Source organism: Rissa tridactyla, chromosome 2 (assembly GCF_028500815.1).
Source record: "Rissa tridactyla isolate bRisTri1 chromosome 2, bRisTri1.patW.cur.20221130, whole genome shotgun sequence".
Taxonomy (NCBI): Eukaryota; Metazoa; Chordata; class Aves; order Charadriiformes; family Laridae; genus Rissa; species Rissa tridactyla.
Window position 1 is genome coordinate 97,048,490 of NC_071467.1, and position 22,587 is coordinate 97,071,076.

General features: G+C 44.3%; 1 protein-coding gene across 1 annotated transcript in view; it reads right to left on the reverse strand.

Annotated features, from left to right (window-relative positions):
• The window catches only part of GMPR (guanosine monophosphate reductase), a 43,050-nt gene extending 21,191 nt beyond the window's left edge, over positions 1–21,859 (reverse strand). Inside the window, exons 1-6 of the mRNA XM_054191605.1 lie at positions 21,491–21,859; positions 17,770–17,889; positions 16,993–17,076; positions 15,174–15,347; positions 5,421–5,502; positions 2,996–3,102 (exon numbers count right to left, since the gene is read on the reverse strand). Of these exons, the coding sequence (XP_054047580.1) occupies positions 2,996–3,102; positions 5,421–5,502; positions 15,174–15,347; positions 16,993–17,076; positions 17,770–17,889; positions 21,491–21,577 (654 nt within the window). The 5' untranslated portion in view covers positions 21,578–21,859. The remainder of the gene's footprint in view (positions 1–2,995; positions 3,103–5,420; positions 5,503–15,173; positions 15,348–16,992; positions 17,077–17,769; positions 17,890–21,490) is intronic.
• Positions 21,860–22,587: the final 728 nt, after the last annotated feature.

The window sequence follows — 22,587 nt, forward strand, 5'->3', positions numbered from 1 at the left end:
TAGTAGCTGGGTGAAGAACCTCTTAGTCATCCTTTCCACTGAACACAGGTGGCCCATCCCCCAGGCAGCGTGAAGGGGAAATAGGGATCTCTATCAAACGATAGCCAAATGAGAGAGGACACATGCAAGGCTGCTTTCCATTCCCCACATTGCTGGCTTACTAGAATACGTGACTGCCTCTCTATCTAGCAGAGTAGTTCTCTGACCGACAAGAAACAGAAACTTTATCTCAAGTAGTGCGTTTCTGAAGGATCTCTCCTGCTAAATGGCCTCTCCACTGTAACTCACTGCTGCACCTTCTCAAGGATTAGTGGGAATGAAAAATGAGACCATTGGCTCTGAGACAAATAGCATGGGGCAGAAACAGTGCCTGTATCTTAGACAGGGTTTCCTCTCTTCTTTCAGTGAGTCATGAAAGATTCATTTCTGAGGTGAGCTTTGAGTCTTCAAGATAATTTAGCATGAGCAAAGTAACTGGTGCAATTTCACCTCCCCCTTCTCTGTGTAAGTGACTCTAGAAAGACACCAGGTGTTCACTTGGACTATCATGTTTGCCTAAAAATTGTCACCTTCTTTGTCAACATATCAGCTCCAAAAATCATACGTGATTGCTTCAGTAATAAAAATGTGTTTAAAATCCCAGTCTGTGCTAACATTCTAGCAGAACTACTGCAGAATGGGCTTCAAGCATGCTGTGTTCCTTGCAGTGCCTGTACTGTGCTCAGCACCATCTCTGTCTCGTTCCATGAGTGACACTTCTTTCCCTTCATACCTAAGCTGAGCCAATGTAACAAGAAAGAGGAGCAATTCGATGAAGGTACCGGACAAGACAGAAGCGGATGCAAGAAAGCACTCCAAGGGACTGACACATATCACACCATCAGCTATAATCTACATGAAGACAGCTGGTAGGCTTTGAATCTTTTCACATCCTTCCCGCCACTTCCGTATCAATATAACAAAAAAAAAACCTGCTGGACATATTTTCTCCTGATGAATTGATGTATATAGCTGTGGTAATTGATTGTAGATGTCTCCTTTGGCTCAGGTAGGGCGTGCCCCTTCCTGCATCTACATGATAGTAATGAGACATTTTGAGGGATGCCATGTGTACTTGTTGCCACTAGACCCAATTATATACTTTGGCTTGCTCCCATACAGTGTTTTTCCCTCAGGAGGATACCTCTCTTTTGTGATACTCTTGCCAGAGCTCTGTCAATGACCATGAAGTTCAGCCTTTTCTTTCCCCAATAAACACACCAATACCTGTCTGAATGCTGCAGAATTCAGGCATAACATCCTCACCCTTGCTTTAGTCTCCTTAGCTTCGGTGAGAGAGTGGAGTTGCAGTGGTGTTAGAGACCCCAGTTCCAGCCAAAGGCCCAGATGTTGCAGTAGACAGGTATGAAATGTCCCTACTATACTCCCCTTGTAATTGCTAGGGGGTTGATAGGTGTGGGCTCACTGGAGACAACATGACCTAAGCAGGTCAGGAACTGATCCATCCACAAAGCAGCAAAGGAGAGGAGGAATAATACAGAACCATCTCATTTTTAACAGTCTAAATACACACTCTCTGTTCTCTTGTAAAATCAGGGTAATAACTTCTGAGAGTTGCTAGCAGAAAATGATTATTGCAAAATTAGATTATTGCAAAACTAGTATCTCTGAGCACCACTGCTAGGATGACACCTATAGTTATCCAGCCTTCATAGTAATGAGTCAGTCTTTCATGCTCTATTGCACACATGTTCCGCTGTCTGCTATCAGCACAAACATTTGTAATGCTGCCCAAGTCATAAAATCACAGACTGCTTTTCTTTTTTTCTGCAAAATTCATATAGGGGAGCCCTGAAGAGGTGGGAATGCATATGCATTAACAATAAAGAGCAAGATGTTCTTCTGCTCCATTATACCCACAGCTCCAAAAAGTAGTCAAGACCTTTGCTCATCCACAATCTGTTTGTTCTCCTCTCCCCTCCTTCCTCACGAACACAACACACCCTCTTCCTCACGTGGATACTAGTCACAACTAGGTCGAACAAATCAGGGCCTTCATTTGGCAGTAGATCTAAAATTCAGTGTGTGGTCTCTTCTAGGGACGCAGGGGGAGACTGTTGGCTCTGAGCACACCTGTGAGCACAGCACGTGGCTTAGCCCCTATGCCTTCCTGATTACCAACTGCCTCACAGACAGCCTGCAGAGACCGTGCAAGCCTGACACAGTCAGGGGCACGCTGACTGGCTGGGTGTGCCTAAGCACACAGGACCTTTGGGTGCTGTAGGCTGCAGTCTAGCTCAGTTTGAGGGCATGCTTACAGATTTACTTTTTCTATGTGACATGAATCTGGTCTTGCTGGTAGAGTGGAAGCTGCCATTAGCAGGCAATACAGATACATGCTCTTTTTTTTCCACAGGCTCTTTATTCTCCCAGAGCTTTGTGAGAACATAAGTGGCTCACGTGCCAGCTGTGCTCAACAGAGCCACCTCTGAAACACTCCTGCTCCTGCACAGAGAGCTCCAGGAAGATGCTATCTGAATCAATCCAGCTACTAGGGCACAGATGAGCTCATATCACTTTACCTTGTACTCCCCTCTACTGACTGACTGTCCCTCAGTCCCACTCCCTGGGGAAAGCCATGTTTACATTTCACTAATTTTTCCGAAATCTTTCATGGGAATTACTGTTTGCTTCCATGTGAAAACACTATCAAGCTTCCTGTTCTGTTCACATAACAGCTTACGCCATTCAGGGAGCAAGAAGCAGCCTTCCAAAGGCACAAATAGGACTGAGGTGCCCAAGTCTTTTTAAACATTAGAGGGAGTTGGTTTCTTTACATTTGAATCTCCACCAACTACCGTAGAAGCTAGTATAGGGGTCAGACTGGAGATGACAGAAGGATAGCCTTTAACATGCAGGGTACTGGACTGTTTGATTCTCCTATGCCACAACAATTTGCACAGTGGGAATCTGAGAGAAGATGATATTTACTTACAGAGATGATATGTCCTTTCAAGCCATGTGCTGAGTCTGCACACTCAATAACAGCACTTAGTTGTGGATATCCCACCCCTGTCTTAATCCGAGTGGTACACACAGAACCTAGACAAGAGAATGAGAGGAAAAAACACAGCCCATTAGATTGCAGAAAAGATACATCTTGTTTTCTTTTTCTTGTGTAAAAAACACGTTTATATCTGTATAATTTTTTCCCCTCAAAAAGTCCCTATTGGAAATGTTGGCCTCTCATGGATAAAAGGAACACATAGGAACTTGAGTTTTGAAATTCTATCGCACCACTTCATGGGAGCTGTAATTGAGGTGACTAATACTCCCCCTTTCTTCTCCAGGGCCACAATTCCCAGTTTAGGTCTCATCAGTAATGCTTCCTGGCAAGGGAATTACTGCATCACGAGAAAGCAAATCTGACTGAGATGCCTGAAGTGAAGGGGGTCAAAAGGACAAGAGTTACAGCCCACGAGACTAAGCAGCAGCATTTAATACCTGAATTCTTCTTCCAATAAATATTTCTACCTCTTTTCTACATATGTTTTTTAAAACTATTCTCAGGAAAAATCTGTGCTTTTATTTTCTTTTTTTTGTGGAGATTTCCACGAGGGAGAGAAACACATCTTTTGCCTAATACTTAAAGCAGAAATATTTAGTTGATCGCAATAGTTGGAAATATAAGAAAACCAGCACACAGCATTTGAAAGGTGAGATAAGTACAGAAAGCTGTATAGCGTAATACTACAGGAAATACATTAATTGTATCTGATTATTAAACTATATTATTTATACACACACGGTGCATGTATATATGTATGTACAAAAATAAAGGTATATACATATATATACACTTCAATTATAGTTTAACATGGTAACACAGCGATAGATATTTTGCAATATGTTCTCTCTTCTTCTTCTCAAATTAAGAGTCAAAATGAGGACTGCTTTTTGCCAGTCTAGGTCTTATAATTTAGGATACGGACCATAAAGGTCTGCATGATAACGAGAATTTTAAAAGATTCTAAACCAAATGCAGTAAAGTCTGGATCCCTTCACCCAGCTGATAATGAGGTATACTTGAACTACCGGTAAAGTAAAAGTTTCCAAAGATCTTTCAAAGAACTGACAAGGCGAAAACACTGAGAAGTATTTCTGCAAAGTAGGAAGAAAATTACTTATAAAATAATATCCACAGAGTATATACTTATATATGTAATGCTTTATAATAAATCACTGCCATTTTCCACAGGATGGACCATTATCTGGAAAAGAGCCTCAAGATCTGATGTTTTGTGAGGAACATTTGTTAGTTGCCATTTTTGGGTGGTCAACTTATACAGATCTGTTCAGGAAGATCTCCAGGGAGGGCTACACAGCATTTATTCCTAACTGTTTCCACTTTGAGGCTACAAACAATAATATTTCTTCTTTTATATCTGAACTTGCCCGTGACAAGTGCATCATGACATCTCTGTTGTTTATTCTTCACATATTTTGCAGTATTTATTGTTTGCTGTCTTCCTGGGCACAACTGCAATCTTTATTACATCATTTGCTCTTCTCAAATTATCCATTCATGAACCATAACTCTTTGGCAATGTAAACAATCTGCCTGCACTGGCTGAGCACAGCTATATTGCGAGTGGCACTTATGTCAACCAGTTTAAAATCTAGTCCACTCATGGCAATCCCAGCTGCAGCCTATGAAGAAAACCGAGAAGAGGAAGGAGCACATGAACAAACACACAAGGGAGGAAAAGACAACAGGGAAGAAAACATGGCAATATATGCCAGACAACAATACTAGGGAAGAGAAGGTAAGAAGTTTAAGGTCCTCCCATTTATCCATGTGAATGTTACAGTGATAGGTAATGTAGGTGCATTAATATAAGTATTTTGGCTCCCAGGCAATAGTGACAGGTAGAGGCGATATTATCCATACTTCCCACTTAATTAATGCCATTTAATCTTTGAAGACATTTACAAGATGGGCTACCTCAGCTTATCAGAACACAAATCATAAAGCTATTTAAAAACCTGTCTTTCCCTGATAGAAGTGGATACCTAAACACAGTATCCTTTGAGCTGGGACGGTCCAGCCTCTTTTCAACAGGCTAGAAAGAACGTTCTTAAACACATTATCACTGATAATGTCAGCAATTCGGGCAACTCAGTGCTTCCAATAACAGGCATCTTCACTGACAGAAAATGGAATATGTAACACTTTGCAGTACAAAACACTAGCACCCTGCCCATGTATTTCTTAAACATACTATGTGCAAGGGCACTGTTAATAAGTGTGCGTACGCATCCTAATGGGCAAGCAAACAGCATTATACACTGGTTCCATCTGAACAACTCCCGCACCACTGTTACCATAAGTCACCATTATTTGACTGGATTTGACTTACCTGGTCCAATACCCACTTTAATAATATCTGCTCCAGAAAGAATAAGTTCTTCTACCATCTCTCCTGTCACCACATTGCCTGCCTAGACAGAAGGAACAATACCACATATATGGGAGATTTCAAGACTACTGCAGTAAAGACTAATGACAATAACGTACAGTTTTATCCAGAGCTTTTACAAGTTGAACTATATAGAGTCAGTAAGAATATAGTTCACCTTATTGTTCATTGTGCATGCCTCAGAGATTAAACAAATCATACAGGTACATTCTCAAGTCAAATGAATTTCATGATGTCCAGTAAACCCTGATCCTTAAGATCCCATCAGGGTATCTGCTTTGTCTTCCATCCCCCTAATCCTCACCCAGAGGCTCTCAACCACATCATCCCTACCCGTAAGGGCTATACAGCCAAACCTCTCCCTTACATACAGTGCAACTACTCCACCCCTCCTGCCCTGCCTGGCCCTCCTGAACAGCCTATAGCCCTCCATCCCATTTGCCTACCTCACTTCCTGGGAAGATGTTCAGATCTTATCTAAAAGCCCGGAAAATCTCTTTTTCATTTAGGATTTAGTATTTTGAATACTGAAAGAATAAGGAAGGTACTATTCTTGACATTTTGTATGTTGGTGACAAAATTGCTATGTAAATTCAGACTACGTAAATAAGGGCCCTTCTACCATATACAGTCATTTGGTTGTGGTGATGCCCAGAGGTGAAAGAAAGAGGTTTGGTTCCCTCTGCATGAACTTCACGGAGATGTACAGAGCATGCTGTTTATGTTGAGGTCTTCTTCCTGGAAAGAAGTCCTGAATTGTTTTGTGTTCTTTACCATAGTTTTCCTTGCACTTCAAGAGCTCTTTTCCTCCTTTGGCCTTCATCCTCGATACCTTTTTCAACAGTAATGGCAGCCCTCTCACTCTTTGTCTTGCTGCTTCTAGTCATCTTCTTCTTTAACCCCTCCATGCCCCTAATCAGCTGATTAGTCCTTGTTTGCCTTCACCTCAGATGGAATTTCTCTTTCTTGAACCTGAGGAATGAGAATTGACTATAGTGGTACGGGTGAGTTCTCACCGGGGCACTGCATAATGCTCGCCTTTCCTACGGAAATATCCTGCCTGACGCACAGGAATGCATTTGCCTGCATCACATTCATGGCTCATAGTCACCCTGTGATCTACTCATGCCTCCAAAAACATGTGCCTACACCAATGATTCCAAACTGGAGCAGAAACTCATAGCGCTCCACCTGATGTTGTGTTACCTATTTCTACTCTGCAGTTCTTCACACATGGTTTATTGATGCAGGGGCTATCTCTTCTGTCAGAGCTTCAGCTGGCAGGGAGTATGGGAGCATAGAAATATACCATGAGATACAGCTTTTTCTGGCTCATGGATGCCATGAAATCCAGAATATGACGTGGACAAGCAAATACTAGGTATTTTTTATATATATAATATATAAGGATATTTCTTGAACAATGGTCTTCCGCAATCTAAATTCAAAAGACCTGACCACAAACTTCACCGTTTCATACATTTGATGGCATCAAAGCCTGCAGGGTAGAGCCTGAGAGATGTGTTAATCAGGGTTTCACCCATGAGTACCCTGCTGGAGTCCAGCTCCATGCAGTGGATCCAGCCCTCCACTGGCTGGGTGAGCAATGGACAGGCCGTGTGCACGGGCTCTTAGCATGAAGCTGGTGACGTCAGTCTAGTCACCTTAGAAATGGATGTCTGCCTCCTAGGAAAGAAAATAACCACAGCTGGCATTAACTGAGCTTCCACTTTGTAAGTTTAATTGGAGAAAGTGCCAAATCGCACCAGAGACTGAAAAAGCTCCCAGAGACGAAATACTGGTGGGCCAGTGCAATGCAGTTCGTGGCACTGCTATCTGTGGGGATAAGCTTTACTCTCCATCAGTGTGAATACAGATTGCTGAGTTTTTAAATGAATTCTGCAGGCATTTAGTGAAGAGGAGGGTTGTTGCTGATAATGCTGATGTGGGTAAGGAGCTGGTTGGCTAGGTGGCCATATGACACTAAAAGGCAAACCCTCTTTAAAAGTCCCTATGCGCCTGTAAGACAGCTGCAAAGAAGGACTGAAGATTTTGCTTTCTATATGCCTACCTCAAAACACCCAAGAATGTTGATGTGACGAAATTACTGATAACATTATTCAGATACAAAGGAACTTCTCTTTTTTTTTTTTTTAATTAATAGAGGAAACTATGAAAGACAATCTTCTAGCACACACATGGTAATTAATTTGCAAAACTGGTGCAATGAGTGCAGAAAGCTGCCAGTGTATGTCTATTCAGTTAAAGAATCTCAACATTTTTGTGCAATCTCAGTGTGATGAGACAGGCCCTTGCATGCCCTTGCATGTGGATCCGGTGCATCAGCAGGTAGAGTGAGACCAGAGACGAATTCCCTTGCTAGGAGCGCCCCCTGTCCAGAGCCCTTTCAGCAAAAAGAAAGTCTTTAAGGAGAAAGGATTTCAAACATGGGATTTATGAACTAAAACCCATGCTCGGAGTTACGCTTGAAAACAAACTGGTAGCCAGTGCATTTTCAGACCGTGCTTTCCTCTCTGCAAAGGGCTGCGCAAGGCAAATGAATGCTGACACAGTACATCCTGAAACAATTTGGTATAGCTGTACTAACTGCATTCCTGTACTGTGGGGGAACACAGCATGGGAATGCAATCCTGTAAATTGGACCCCACAATTTATAAAGGATGTTAAGGTACTTGAACGCATCCAGAGGAGGGTAACAAAGCTGGGGAAGGTGCTGGAAGGCATGTCCTCTCAGGAATGTCTGAGGACACCCATGGCAAAACCCCCCAAATCTCTGACAGTAGCGAGGCTCAAAGATCAAGCCCTCAGTCTGAAGAAGGAAGTACTCCTGAACTAAATAGTTGCAAATCTTTTTAATGTGAGCAATACCTGTTCATTTCCCCGTGGACTTTTTTTTTTCTCCTTGTACTCATTTTTAGAAATGCCTGAGCTGTTTCAGAAAAACATGCTAAGAAACATTTTAGCATGTTTCAGAAAAACATGCTAAAACAAAAGAGCCAGAGAACAACAGTACTCCATCAGAGCAAAGATCCATCTAACCCAATACTCAGTCTCCGAAGTTGCCAACCATAAATATCTGAAGGAGAGTGTATGAGCAGTACAGGTCTACTTCTCCCAGGCTCCTGGGGTTGCTCATAGCCTCAATGTCTGGGTCAGGTCTCCCCTGGGACTCCCACCCCCACTGCCTCCTGCCAAAGGACCAAGGGATGTGGTGTCTCAGCTCAGCCTGGGGTCTTTAGTCTCTGCCTGAGTGATGTTGTAGGTGTGTCCATTTCTGATCCTCTCTCCCAGATGGGCCTGGGACCTACAGCGCAGAGCTACTCTCCTGGATCGACCCCTCATACCTAGGCCATAGCTTGTCATGCAGAACCATATATATAACATAGCATAACTATTCTATTCCATTCCATTTCCTGCCTTCACCATGAGTCAAATAATTATGAGAAGGATATTAAATTAAACAGGACTTTCCCTTTGTGAAGCCACATTAACTGTCTGGTGATTGCATTGCTCTTTAAATGTCTTTCAACAGCACCCAGTATGATCTCCTCCGTAATTTTTCCAGGAATTAAGGCTAGACCAAGTGGTCTGTAGTTTCCGGGGTCTTCCCTCATGCCCCTCTTGTAAATTGGAATAACGTTGGCTAGCTTCCAGTCAGCGGGGACCTCCTCAGACTTCCAAGATCTTTGGTAGGTGATTGATAGGGATCCTGCTGTAACATCCCCTAGCTCGTTCAGTACTCTGGGATGAATCCCATCAGACCCACCATCCCAAACATCATCAGATGTTTGAAAACCAAGTGTGGTTCGGATTTCAGCTCTGTGGCTTGTCTCATGTGTACGGCATATTTCTAACTAGAAAAACTGCACAAAATAAACCTGCATGAAATACAAGTCCAGTTGCCCACATCACCCATTTTGCACTTGTACTGAAATGGGCTATTCATTTGTGGAGATCCAAATTTAGGATCTATAGATGTTCAGAAAACCTCTTATGTCATATTCCAGGACTTAGCAAGTGTTTGTAGCAGTACTGATACGGGCAGAGCAAGAGGCAAAACCTAAAATCCTTACTTAATATTTTCTTAGTTTTTATTGAAACAAAACTCCTGCTTAAGTCAATAGGAGCTACCCAGGGAATGCTGGACAAGGCCTATTCTCCGCTTACTGATTTTTGGCTCCTATTTCACAATTTATTTACTTTTAATAATTTTACTTCACCCTTTCATTAGCCTGAAACAGCTGACAAGCCACCACCTGAGGCACTTATAAAAACAATGACACTGTTAGGCAGCAATTTGTGGTCTATGACACAGGACTACTTAACTTTGCTCAAAACTGCATGATATTGATTAAAATAAAATAAAACAAAACAAAGCAGTCGGGAAATAAAGAATATATAATAGGTACAGTGTTTCCGGCTAAGTACTGCCTCCTTTCTGATCAGTGGCAATTTGTTATATTAAGCGTCACACACTCCAAGGTGGGATGATGGAGAGCATGCTGCTTACATTAAGGAAGTGGTTTACATCTGGAAGGCAGATGACTACCTGTGCAGCATGACATGCAGCACGTTACAACTTGGTGAAATACTGTAGTACATGCAATGGATTCACAAACAGAAACAAATGGGTATTAAAATCTGTGGGTCCATGAGATTTGGGATCAAATATGTATTTTACTTAAACAGTAGTGTCTTCTTATTAGCAGAGCACAGCGGGTTGTCAAACTGTCTCTTCAGAAATACTAACCAGACGTTTAATGTTAAGTTACTGCTAGAGAACGTTGGAACTGCATATGTTGATTCAAAATGCTCATCCTAGCAGGGAAAAGCACTTATGTCCGCAGCATACATTTTTTCCTGGAATGCATGTACACACATGAGTGGTTTCTGTCTTTCTGAATCTGCAGATCCTTAACAGATTTTCAAGGAGAATGTGGAGCTCTACACAGCAGACTTCAACCTGCCGATGACAGGCTTGCTTCTTTTAGGTACCTTTTGCAGACCTCAGAGAGCACAAAAAAACACTATAAGAGAGACACAGCTCTCTGTATGTGAAGAGACCCTAGTATCACAGCTGAAGAACAGGGAAAGCTGTTTTCTCACATCCATATGAACTCTGCTTCCATTGAAACCAATGCTTGCTTTAACATTGATGCCAGTATGACAGCTGAAAAGAGGTAAAAGACCTTTTGAAAGCCCCACCTGTAAGGTAAAGCGAGAATACTTCAACTAAAAAAAAATCTGAAAAGGTGAATATAGGAAGACTGAGACTACAGAGATGAAACATCCTTAAAATTAACTAAGAATATAAAGCAAGTAAAATAACTGGAACTTGTACAAAGAAGCCACTACAGACAATACACTTTGTGGTGTATTTGGGCAAGTAGTCAGAGAACATAGTAATTGGTGGAAGTACTGTATTAGTGAAAATCATGCTCATGTTAATGATCAGCCCATGTATCAATGCATTTCTAATCTGCTGCAGAACTGGCTTTCTTGAAAGATATATACCCCAGTAATTACCTTACTACTAATCTAACTTTGCAACCCTTGTCAGTGAAATAACAACATCAGAAACAACTGAAAGTCAGGTAAACTACCATGCTTTCAGTGCAGTCAGTTACTAGGGGTACAACAAATTGCCCTGGCTATGGGCCTGGCCTTACATACTCAGGACGACATTCAGCTGTACCATCACTCGGTGTGAAGTTTCAAGTGAGCATCATCCTGGCTTATTCCAGCACTACCCAGGATGACCGAACTGTGGGTCAGTCTTAAGGGAAGTCCTGGCCTCAGAAAAGTCAAAGGGAGTTTCACTACTGACTTTAACGGGATCAAGATTTCACCTAACAGGATTATAAAGGCTACAGCTTCTCTGACAGAGATAGAAAATTAGTGAACACAGTAGGGCAGTGCCTCTGAATTTCAGTCAGGCATTTGACAGTGTGCCTCATAAAAGCCTGCTATAAATATCGACTCACACTGACTAAGACAGGAACACTGCTGCACTGATTGAAAGCTGCTGGCAAATGGCAATGGATCAAGCTGGGGAGAAGCGTCTGTGACAACAGTTCTCAAACTTTCTTCTTGTATCCTAGAGGAAAGCACAGTCTGTGCCTCCACGCTATCAGGAACACTGCCAAAGGACAATTCCCACCCACCAAAGCAAGGGGTGCTTTACCATAAGATGGAGAGATGATGCCCTTTGTGGGGCCAAGACATACTAGGTGGGTGTTTGCACTCAGTATTGTAACTGACCCAAGACAGCCTCAGCAGCATCACTGTCTCCTACCCTGGGATCCCAGCTGGCCCCTGCTCTGAGACCCCAGCCCTGATCAACACGCCATGACTGGACTGACTTTGCTGCTTGTTCCAGAGATAAGTTGGGAGCAGTCTGCACAGCTTTCTCTGAATTCTGCGTCCCCTAAGGCCCTGAGAAGTTCTGTTACTGACTCCAAGGGGAGCAACAGTTTCTGGCCCCTGCTGTTTCCCTCTGCTCCCACTTTGCAATTCCACTTGCCTCCCTCTCTGGCCCACATCTTGTGGGTGCTACTACATTTGCAAGTGTGCTTCTGCCCCAGCCTTTTCCATCCTGCCACACTCCCTGCTCCCTTCCCTAGGGCTTATTCTGTATAATGAACAGAGAACACTACACCAAAAGAAAATATCAGGATAAAAATTTGGCAAAGCTTGCTGGCAAAGATATCTTTGCTTGCTAAACAGACTTCCAGTGAAATGGAAGAACGCTAACATCTATAATTACACTAATAAATAAGGTCTATGCTTACTTTAATATAAAGGCTCTGACCCTCCATCATGAATGTGAACTGAAGTTTTGCTTTAGACTTCAGCGAGTAGGCACAACCCAAGTACACGATGCTGTGCTACAGCAAAACAGCCCCACTGGACCTTTACTCTTGATTCTGGGGGGCACTGCTGCATTTGTGAGACACTGAGGAGACCTGAATACTCTTTCCTCCTCCATCCTCAATCTAATGAGTGAGTGAGGCAAGTCCTGTTGTACCTTTGTGTCCCTGTTTGTCTTCCCTATCCTTTGTGTTCCATTGGGAAATCAATCTTCTTTGTAAATTAATGTGAAAGGCAGGAGTGAAAAGAGCTTGTGTCAGAGACAGGTAGAAGAAAATAAGGTAATGTGATTATAAAAGCAAGTATTTAAAAAGGCCAAAAAAATTGCATTTGTTAGGTTGTTACACAAGAGAGATCCTCCATCTGCACTGGAGTATCGGTCACAGAGAGTACTACATTAATCACAGTCGCTTTGCACATCACCTTTCAGCCTCAGAGCTGAACCCATTACACGGCCCCTGGGAACACACATTCCCTGAGACCTGGGGTTGGGTTACTGTTACGTACTGCACTGCAGCTGACTGTGGAATGAATGATCATGCTGAGGAAAGCAAACAAGACAGCCTGCAAGGTCCTGGAGAACACTTTCAGCTATGAGAAAGCTCCTTTATTTTTATACCTTCTATTTAACTGCTAACCCTTTTGTTTGAAAGCCACAACAGCAGCGAGAATACTGCTGGCAGAGCACAGAGACATCAAAGCAGACAGAACAGGTAGCAGCAGGACATGTCTTCCAGAGTATCATAAAAAGAAGCCTAGATGAGCTCCTGCATTTCAGCCAGGAATAGCTTCAAAAGGCCATTTTGGCACAGAGTGTAAAGTAAACTCATTTGGAGGTGGGGTAGAGGTGTGCGTCCCTAGCTGGAATCAGAGACTTTCAGGGACTGCACAGACTCTAGAGGCTTTGGAAAATGGAAGGTTTTTCAACACCTCAACATTGTTAGCATGCTTTTAGGAATGGAAATTATCCTTGTGCAGGAGATTAAAACCATGAGGCATGCTAAACCATGTCCAGAGAAAGGAGCTACAATCAGAGAAAGCAAGCGAACAGGTCAGGGCTCTATATGTGCTCAAGCAGGTGGTGCTCTCAGGACAATGAGACTTGAAGCAACAATAAACTTCATAACAGAAGCAGAGAAAGTAAGCAGGTAACTTAATTGTGGATGAGACTGTGGGAGGTGGATGAGACTGGCTTAAGGACCTTGGACTAAAATCTGGGCTTGATACCTGACTTTGCCATTGACCTTCTGTGCCTTCTGGGCAATTCATCTTGGTTGAGTTCCCTCCTCAGTCAGCAAAGCCAGCAGTCTGGGGAGGTGGAGGAGGGGGTGACACACAATTTTCTTTCCACTCCTGATAGGGAAGATTATTTTTTTTAACTATGTGTTTTAAGCTCTCTCCCACAACTCTTCAAGCCGAAGACACTGGAGTAATCATATCACTAGGGACAATATTTCAGATCCAAAGCAAGGAAACAGATCCTTCTCTCATAGCAGTGAACATAGAGCAAGAAGCTCAAAAAGCCCACATCTATCATTTCATACTTCAAACAGCTCTCCCCAAAGCCATGAGAAATATGTCCATACCAAAAAGGTTCCCACATCTTCTGGTAGCTGTTGAAGGATACCTATTCATTAGCCTATGGTAACCCAGAACCCCACAGGCATTCCAGCCCACTTCCATTTTCCAATGCCACCATCCCTCAGAGGCAAGAACACTGCCTTCCTCCGACATGGGAGGAAGGAACGTAGTCTCCCCTGAACTGCTTGAACATGCAGTTCTCTATTGAACCATGTCAGAGTGTGCATTTATGACTGTTTTTAACATTTATTTTACACGTGCGAAGCTTTGTGTCTGGCATGAAAGAGTGAGAAACTGTTGCCTAAACACATGATTTTTTGGTGCGCTGGCTTGAAGAAAGGCTGGTAGCCTCATTAAGAATCTGCTGCTTGTTTAAGAATTTCTGCTATTCTCATGGAAACAGATTCAGACCCATTTCTTCAAGAGCCCTAGGAAACAAACAGAAGCACCAGGACTCTGCTGCAAGGAGTCCCATGCCAATGCAAACAGGGCTGGAAGAAGCATGGTATTAGCGCTCTGAGGAGGGACAGTAGCATCACAGAAGGGGCATGAAAAGCCCTGGCATTGACTGTTTTGCTCCCTGATGACCCCATTCACAATTGCACAACACCCCTATGATTCTTATCACAGGCAAGGATTAGTCTACATTCAGCTGTCTTCATAGTGATCTAATAGAGAGAAACAGCCGGTGGCCTCAATTGACCAGAAACGTTGGCGCATTCCCACAGCAAACCTCAGCTTGGAATCACCAAAATAAACCTACACACTTTATGATTAGAGGTCACATCTGGTGTGGGAAGGAGGATGTGAGTAGGGAAAAAACTGGATCCACCCAGCCTGCCATGCCAACATCAAACTACTGTATCAGAACACACATTGAACATTCCCACAGAAATTATCAGTAATGGAAGACTGACAATGCCAACATGTTATTAAACAGTCGTCACTGGCTCAAAGTCAACATCTTGCTGAATTGAAAGGGTAGATGAATAGAGCTTCCGTCTACATTCTCAGAAGAGTATCTCTCCACACGTATTTGTCTGGAAGACTAGAGGTGTGAGTCAGACTTTTCTTTTCTTTCTTTTCTCTCTTTCCTTTTATTAAGTGAGGACTCCAAAATTGATGGAGCTACCACAGAGCTTCTGATGCCTACCAACCAAACTCGGCCCTGCTCCTGGACAGAAATCCCACACACCCCCTCCATCCTTTCTACACACTTACCATAATGGTGTGATGTGGGAACAGGGCACGGACAGACTTCACAAACTCTACGAAGTGCTCTGAATAGCCGTTTGCCACATCCAGGCAGATGTATCTGATAGGTGGAATGGCCTCTAGAATACTTCTTAACTTGTCCAAATCAGCTTTTCCACTGCCTGAGCTTGCTGCTACATGCTAGAAAGACAGGGAGAACAAAAGGGAGTAGTAGTTTGTAAAAACTGGGACAAACACACACTTCTTATGTCTTTTTCTGCATAGTCTTGGGAGGACTTGTTCTGCAAACTAGTGAAAGTCATACCATACAATATGAAATAAATACCTTCCTGGGAATATCAATTTATTACTTCTGTTTTGTTCAAAGGCTCTAAAGAAAGCAAAACTAGCATTTTATCAGTTTTTCATTCACAAGTAGATTCTCATAGGCAAATATAATCACCTGAGATGGATGAAGGCTCAGCCATACCCATATTAACACAAATGCAGAAGCAGCCCTAACTTGGTGTATTTCCAGGAAGGCAGAGTGGCAAAATTTGGGGTACTGTCAGAGAGTGAGATCTGGATCTTTAAGTTCACCAAACACTCCCTTGAACTACAGAATCACAGAATAGTTGAGTTTGGAATGGAACTCTGGAGACTATGTAGTCCAACCCCCTTGCTCAAGCAAGGTCAGCTACCCTTGAAAACAAGCAGATTGCTTCCTCCTTTGTCTTCCTATGAGCTCTTTCCAATAGAAAAATAGTTTCCACAGCTGTTGGCCCACAAAACCTCTGTAGAGATCCAAGGTCACAGAGCAAGTCAGTATTTAATCACTAGGAGATCCTACTCCGGTGATTATGAACCACAAATGAGCTAAGTGCCAAAGTGTTCAGACGCAGGATATTCCTGGGACCACTTTCTATGCTATAGTGGCATATAAGCAACCCTAATGAACCTGAGTGATAGGCTGGCTTTCAGAAAATCCTGTAATCAATAGTCTTTATAATATAATTCTAAAATGTGACACAAGTAAAGAAACAATACAGCTGTGTGGTATTCTTTTCCGTACAGAAAAAGTTTCAAAACTGCACTGAACTCCAAGGAGGAGGGGAGACAGCCAGGCATGGTCTTATACTGCCTCTCCAGGTGTAGGGGCCTGCCAGAAGAACACAGAAGAAATCTGGACATGAAGAAGTCAAAACTTAAGTCAAGGTTTAAATTTAGTAAATGGTGTTTCCTCTGTTACGGCTTAGGCTGGGACCCTGTGAACAAGTGGAGCAGCACAGCTTGTAGTAGCACAGTTTGAGCTCTAATGCAGGCAGGTAAATGGAGGACACATATGCTCTGACAACTTTCAATGCTCATCCCTGGGCCCCTCCAGCCCACAGGCTCCAGGTCCACTTGCATACCTGATAGCAAGGACACGGTATAGTACAAGGGCACGCAGGGCCAGCTTGTGGTTGGGTTACTCAAGGCTATTCACACTTGTGATCTTGGGCTTCTCCCTCACCAGCACTACCACAGCTCCCAACAGCAACAGAAGCACAGCACTTAGACCTATTCCCAAGTATTTCCTTCTTCTTTGTTCAGGATACTTCTCTGTTTCCCTTCCAGGCATATATAAACTTTGCTTTTTTGCATCTTAATATAAGCACGTTCATAATGGACTCACACAGCTATTCTTTTTAAAGCAGGACAAGCCACTTCCCTTGATGCATTTAAGAACAGCAAATATCTTCATTCCCCAAAACCTCACTTGACAACAGTATTCCCAAGAGATCCCAGTGTATGTGAGTTCAGAAGAAAGCAATAAACCATAATAATTTACAGTGCAAAAATGTACCTCAAGGCATTCTGGGTGATTGGCAGCAAACAGTTTCCATTCTTCCAGAGAATAATGCTTGTGAATTGCAGTGAACATTGCATGCTAGCAAAAATAAGAAAACTGATATTAATGTCCAAGTTAGTCATCTTTCCCTCAGCTGTAGAATAGCAAGATATCAGAAATTACCATTTGAAGTATAGGCTCATCCTGCTTGAAACAAACAGTAACAGTGAAAAACAGACAAGGCAACTCCAGGCGGCTCTTCAAAGGTAACTACGCACACTTAGCTGATCTTTCAGGATCAGGTTTCTGATGTGTTTGATGAAGTTACAGTCAATATATATATTTTTAATGTGCTTATGCACTGCAAGAAATTAAGGTGAGGCTTGGGGTCAGAGGCTAATTAACTAGTGACTCCTGACTGCTGCAGCTTTATCCAGTAGCCTACACTTTCAAAACTGCTGTTGGCTAATAATTTTTTTCTGGAAGGGAGCACAATATACACCTCAAAACCTAAGTTCTAGGAGCTCTAGAAGCTCCACCTGAAGCTGAGCTACATCCAAGGTGGAAGCTTCCCAGTAAGTATCTCCACTGATACTATCTTATATCTGGAGCTCTGTCTCTGGTAACTGTATTGCTGGAAAAGCACAGCTGCTTTGCAGTGAAATCACACCTTCTTGTTCTTTTAACTCACGCCTCCCCATTCTCCAACAAAGATAGCTAAAAATTAACAAGGGCTGCTCACTGTCACCCAATGGCCTCCCAATTATTGCACAAATGAGAATTAAGACTTACTTTTGCCATAACCACGGCCATTTCAAATGTCCCCACAGTATCCATGTTTGCCACTATAATGGGAATTCCCGTGTATGTCTGCTTGGAGTTGCGGAAGGTGAAGGTGCGCGTGAGGTCGACCTGCAATGAAAAGGCACACATTCTTTTAAGTGATTGCCACCTAACAAGAGTTTTGCCACTGACTTCAGTAACAGCAGGTTTGGACACTGCTTCTTAATTTTCCTCACATTTCCTCCTTTCATTCCACTATTACCTCAATTTATTTACTTTGTTACAACTTCTGCCTTCCAAATAAGAAAGAAAATATAAAAGTAATGTTTTCTGTGCTAAAGAGTGTTTTTGCTGAAGAAAAAGAGAATCAAAATTAAAAAAACCAAAACAAAACACAACACACAACCAAACAACAACAAGTCAGAAGGGGTTGGAAAGGAAAGAACGGAAAATTAGGACTGTGGATTATTTTGTACAGAAGTAACCTCAGCTGTTCGTTTTGCTGCATGAGAAACACAAGTTGAAGTCCTAACTCCACAGAAGTCAGAACTGGAACTCCCTCTGTCACAGAGTGCTTTGTCCCAATCTTTAATATAAATATAATTTAAACAATATAATTACTCAAAATCAAGCTCTTACTTTTGGCTATGGTTACCAGCACTCTTGCCTACAATATGAGCAACCATACCCTGGGTTATTAAATCATGAGACTGTTAGTTTCTAAGCTAATTTCTTACAGTTGTGTTAGCCTTCACCTTGAAAGTTATTTCTTCTTCAGCATCCTGAAATGATCATGGTAACATCAGGCATTTTGTTCCTTACATTTATTTGCAAAAGGTAATACCAAATCTAGATCAGTTCCCACTGGTCTACTTAGCATCTTGCAAAAGGGAAAAAAAAAAAAAAATCTAAGAAATGCACAACTGTAAGATATTAGGTTAGTCTCTTTAGTAACAATGAAAATGAAGGCTCTCTTACAGCTTTCATTACTCCTCACTTCAGCCTTAACCCAGGAACATTCGAAGACCTGAACTGAACCGAAATCCATCACCAGAAAGGAAGCAGTATTTATTTTCTATTTATTATTTATTTAAAATATATTTTGAGCATTGTCATATTGCAGGCTACATTCTGATTGATTAATATGGTGGGGGTTTTATTACCGATTTGTTAAGGGAAAGAACTTCATGCTTTTAATGATATATTGTGAAACAGGTTCTCATTTTGCATAAGCTCATAAGGGAAGGGTCACTTCAGTGAACAAGCTAAGATACAACTTAATGGAGACTCATCCTTCTTGTCATTTACTATCAGAGGCCCAATTCTCCACCCATCATTAATGACATTAACACTCTCACAGGAATTTCAGCTGCAGCTAACATGAGAAAATTATATGAAGAAGGTAGGTATGAAATAAGTATGAAAATGTAATGCATTTTATTCACTTTTAATGCAATTTATTAACTAGAAACAAGGAAAAAAGGACAGAATATTACACAACTAGTTCTACACAACCAATAGTCCAGAACCACTGCGTTAGAGTTTTACAGAGGAAAAATGTCTCTTTCAAATGAACTTAAGAAAGAAGAGAAGAACAGTATATTTAAGAAAAGACTGAGGCAAGAGGCAAGGCTATGCTCTTTTCAAAAAGTGAAAGCAATCATGTAAAATTAAGCCAGTGCAAGGAATCAAACCAAGTACCACCACAGCAGACCTACATGGAGAGCTGCAAGCACTCAAAACCACCTAAGAAGCTGACTTAATCCTAGTTACTGCATAAAAAGCTATCCTTGCGCAAAATGAGGCATTCACACCAGAAAAACAGACGCTTGATGATACAAGCTTCAAAGCAGCAGCTTGCTGGGTAACAGGCACTGTAGTATGCTGCCTCTGTTCCTCTGCCAGAACTATTTATTTATATTCTTGTTTTGAAGCAGACTGGGGCTGTCCATTTCAGATCTGGCTCTCACAGACACTGTTTATTCCTGTTGCTACAGCCTCAGTGATGGTGTCCAATTTCTTAACCTTCATCAGTTTCCACTGACCCTCCTCATGACATGCACTTTTTCTCATGTGAGATGTTTTTAACAGTTCATCATAGCCACCCGTTACAACCCTGCCATATCAGCTCATGTCCCTCCTATCATTTTCCCTTCCCAGCAGCCCTTCTTTCTACAGCCTGCACACAGCTAAATATACAAAACATGGCACTTGAAGGAGCCATGTGTCACTCGGTGGAGCACAGCTCCACCTGTTTGCCAGGCCAGCACAGTGAATTTTAAAGGGGGACCACAGGTCTCTCTTTAAAAAAGGGGCTGGAAATTTAGGCTGGAAAGGGCCTACAGGCCTTATGAGGAGTAATTGCACATGATGAGTTACTCAGCCGGGACAACCTTCTTTGTGAATTAAAAACGACTAGCCTGCAATTACCTTTCTACAGGAAGGGCCTCTCCAATCTTACACCTTCATAACAGCAAAAAAGTTTTGCCTAGTTGTTGCCCTCAAAATCCCTGGCCATAGGCCACAATAAACACGGCCACCCCATTTCCTTTCCAGTCTTGAATTTCTACCTCACTTGATTTGCCTCCGTCTCTCTCTCTTACGACTCCACTTCCCCTGGAGAAAAGCTTAATCCTCTTTCCATCCCCCAACACAACGTAATTCCTTCATTAGTCAAACTAAATCCTTTGTTAACCTTGGGGTTATGTGAGGTAAACAAGAAGGCACCTTCAATCCTGAGGCAGCCATCTTTTTTTGTAGAGGCAATCCTCACAGGATTTCCTGGGGGTCTTTCTTGATCCTTGCAGAGAAATAACTACAGCGGTGTCTTGGCTAACAGTGGCCCTGGGCCAGCAGGGACTTGGAGCCCCAGGCAGCCCAGGCCACGGGGGTATGGCTGGGCTCTGCCCACCCAGGTCCCGCAGCAGCAGGAGCCAAATCCTGGGGCTTAATAATATAAGCGAGAGTGAAACGCACCCCACCGCCCCACGTTTCCACCTGATGGGATACCAGCCCGGCACTCCCTGTGCCGCGGGAAGCACTCCCCAGCATCTCCGCTGGTTGTTGTTTTGCTTTTTTTTTTTTAATTATTACTACTATTTTTTTAAAAAGAGCATGTCGGTCACTCGGTAGCAGCACTGCCCACAACCCCCACCTCCCCGGGCTGAGGGTGAAGATGCCTGCCTGCCCGGCCCGCCCCCACGGCCTTCTGCCGGACCGGGGCGCGAAACCGGACACCCGGCGAAGGGGCTTGGGCAGAGCCCTTCGTTCACCGCCACCCCTACGGCAGGCGGCCCCCCACCGAAACCGGAGGTCGTCCCCCCCCGCTCAGCGCCGCAGAAATCTGCAGAGACACCTGTCAGAAGCAAATAATCCTCCTCCCTCCCCATCCTTTTCATTTTTGCTGAGGAGCGGGGGAGGACTGCGCGGCACCGGCTTGTAGCGGTGCTCGTAGCGGGGCCGGGGCTCGCCTCGCCAAAGGGCGGGGGGGGGGGGAACGGACGAACGACGGAAACGCCGCCGGCTCCGTAACCCCGGCCCCCTCCTCCCAGCAGCAGCGGCACCCCCCCTCCATCCCCCCTTCCCCCGCCGCGCAAAGGGCGTTTCGATCGGGGAGGGCATTGCTACGTTATACGGGGGAATAAAAATAAAGCGGGGAAGGAAGGAGGGTTAAGGAAGTTAGGCGCTGAGAACGGAGGAAAAAAAGCATGCCGGGTTTGAATGCCCCCACCTCTGATCTGCTTTTGAGGCTGCTTCTTTTAGGTCTGAGCAGGACATCTTTAAAGTCCAGTTTGAGGTCTGCGTCTACCCGGGGCATCTTGCTGGGCTGGCGGGGTGCGGGGGCCCGGGCTCTCCTCGCGGCAGTGGCGGCCCCGCTGCGCTGGCTCCGCTCCGCTGCACCGCACCGCCTGCCGAGCCGCGCCGGCCAAAGCCCGCCGGCCGCCCACCGAGCGTATTTATAGGGCGCGGAGAGCGCGGCGCCGCGGCCCTAGCCCCATCGCTTTATTAGGAGAGGGTTGTTTTTAGCTGAGCAGCCGGCCGCCCCCTGCCCCTTCTCCCGCCGGCGCCAGCCCTGCTTCTCCGCCGGGCTGGGCGCTCTGTGTGTGGCGTTGCGGCGGGGGGGGGGGGGGGAGACGGGGACGCGGCGCCCGCCCGTACGGGGCGAGGCGCGGGCACCGCCGGCGGCACCGCCGCCTTAAGGGCAAAGAAAGGGCAGGGGAAATGGCGCTTCCATGTGAGCGAGCCGGCGGCCGCCGGGTGTAGGAACCCTCCGCGCAGCAGGGCGCTGCCCGCCTGCTGCTGCTGGGCGGCCGCTGAGGGGCTGAGCTGACATTTTGCCCACCCCCTCCACTTCCTGCGACCTGAGTGGCGGTTGCGGACCAACGGTTGCGGACCAACCGTCGCCCAGTGCGGGGGCAGCCCTGAGGCGGCCACACCGACGGGGGCTGTGGCGGGCCTGCCCGGCGTTTTTTGGGCGGCTGCGGCACGGCCTAAAACCGTAAAAAGCGTAGAACCATAGAATATTTGGGTTGTAAGGGACCATAAAGATCATGTAGTTCCAACCCCCCTGCCACGGGCAGGGACACCTCCCACTAGACCAGGCTGCTCAAAGCCCCATCCAGCCTGGCCTTGAACACCTCCAGGGATGGGGCATCCACAGCTTCCCTGGGCAACCTGTGCCAGTGACTCACCACCCTCACAGTGAAAAATTTCTTCCTGATATCTAATCTAAATTAAAATAAAAAAAAAAAAAACCAACGTTGTGGTTCCAGGCTTTGGTATCTCTGGGCTCCGGTGGAAATCCGACTTTCTGGAGCACTCTGCTCT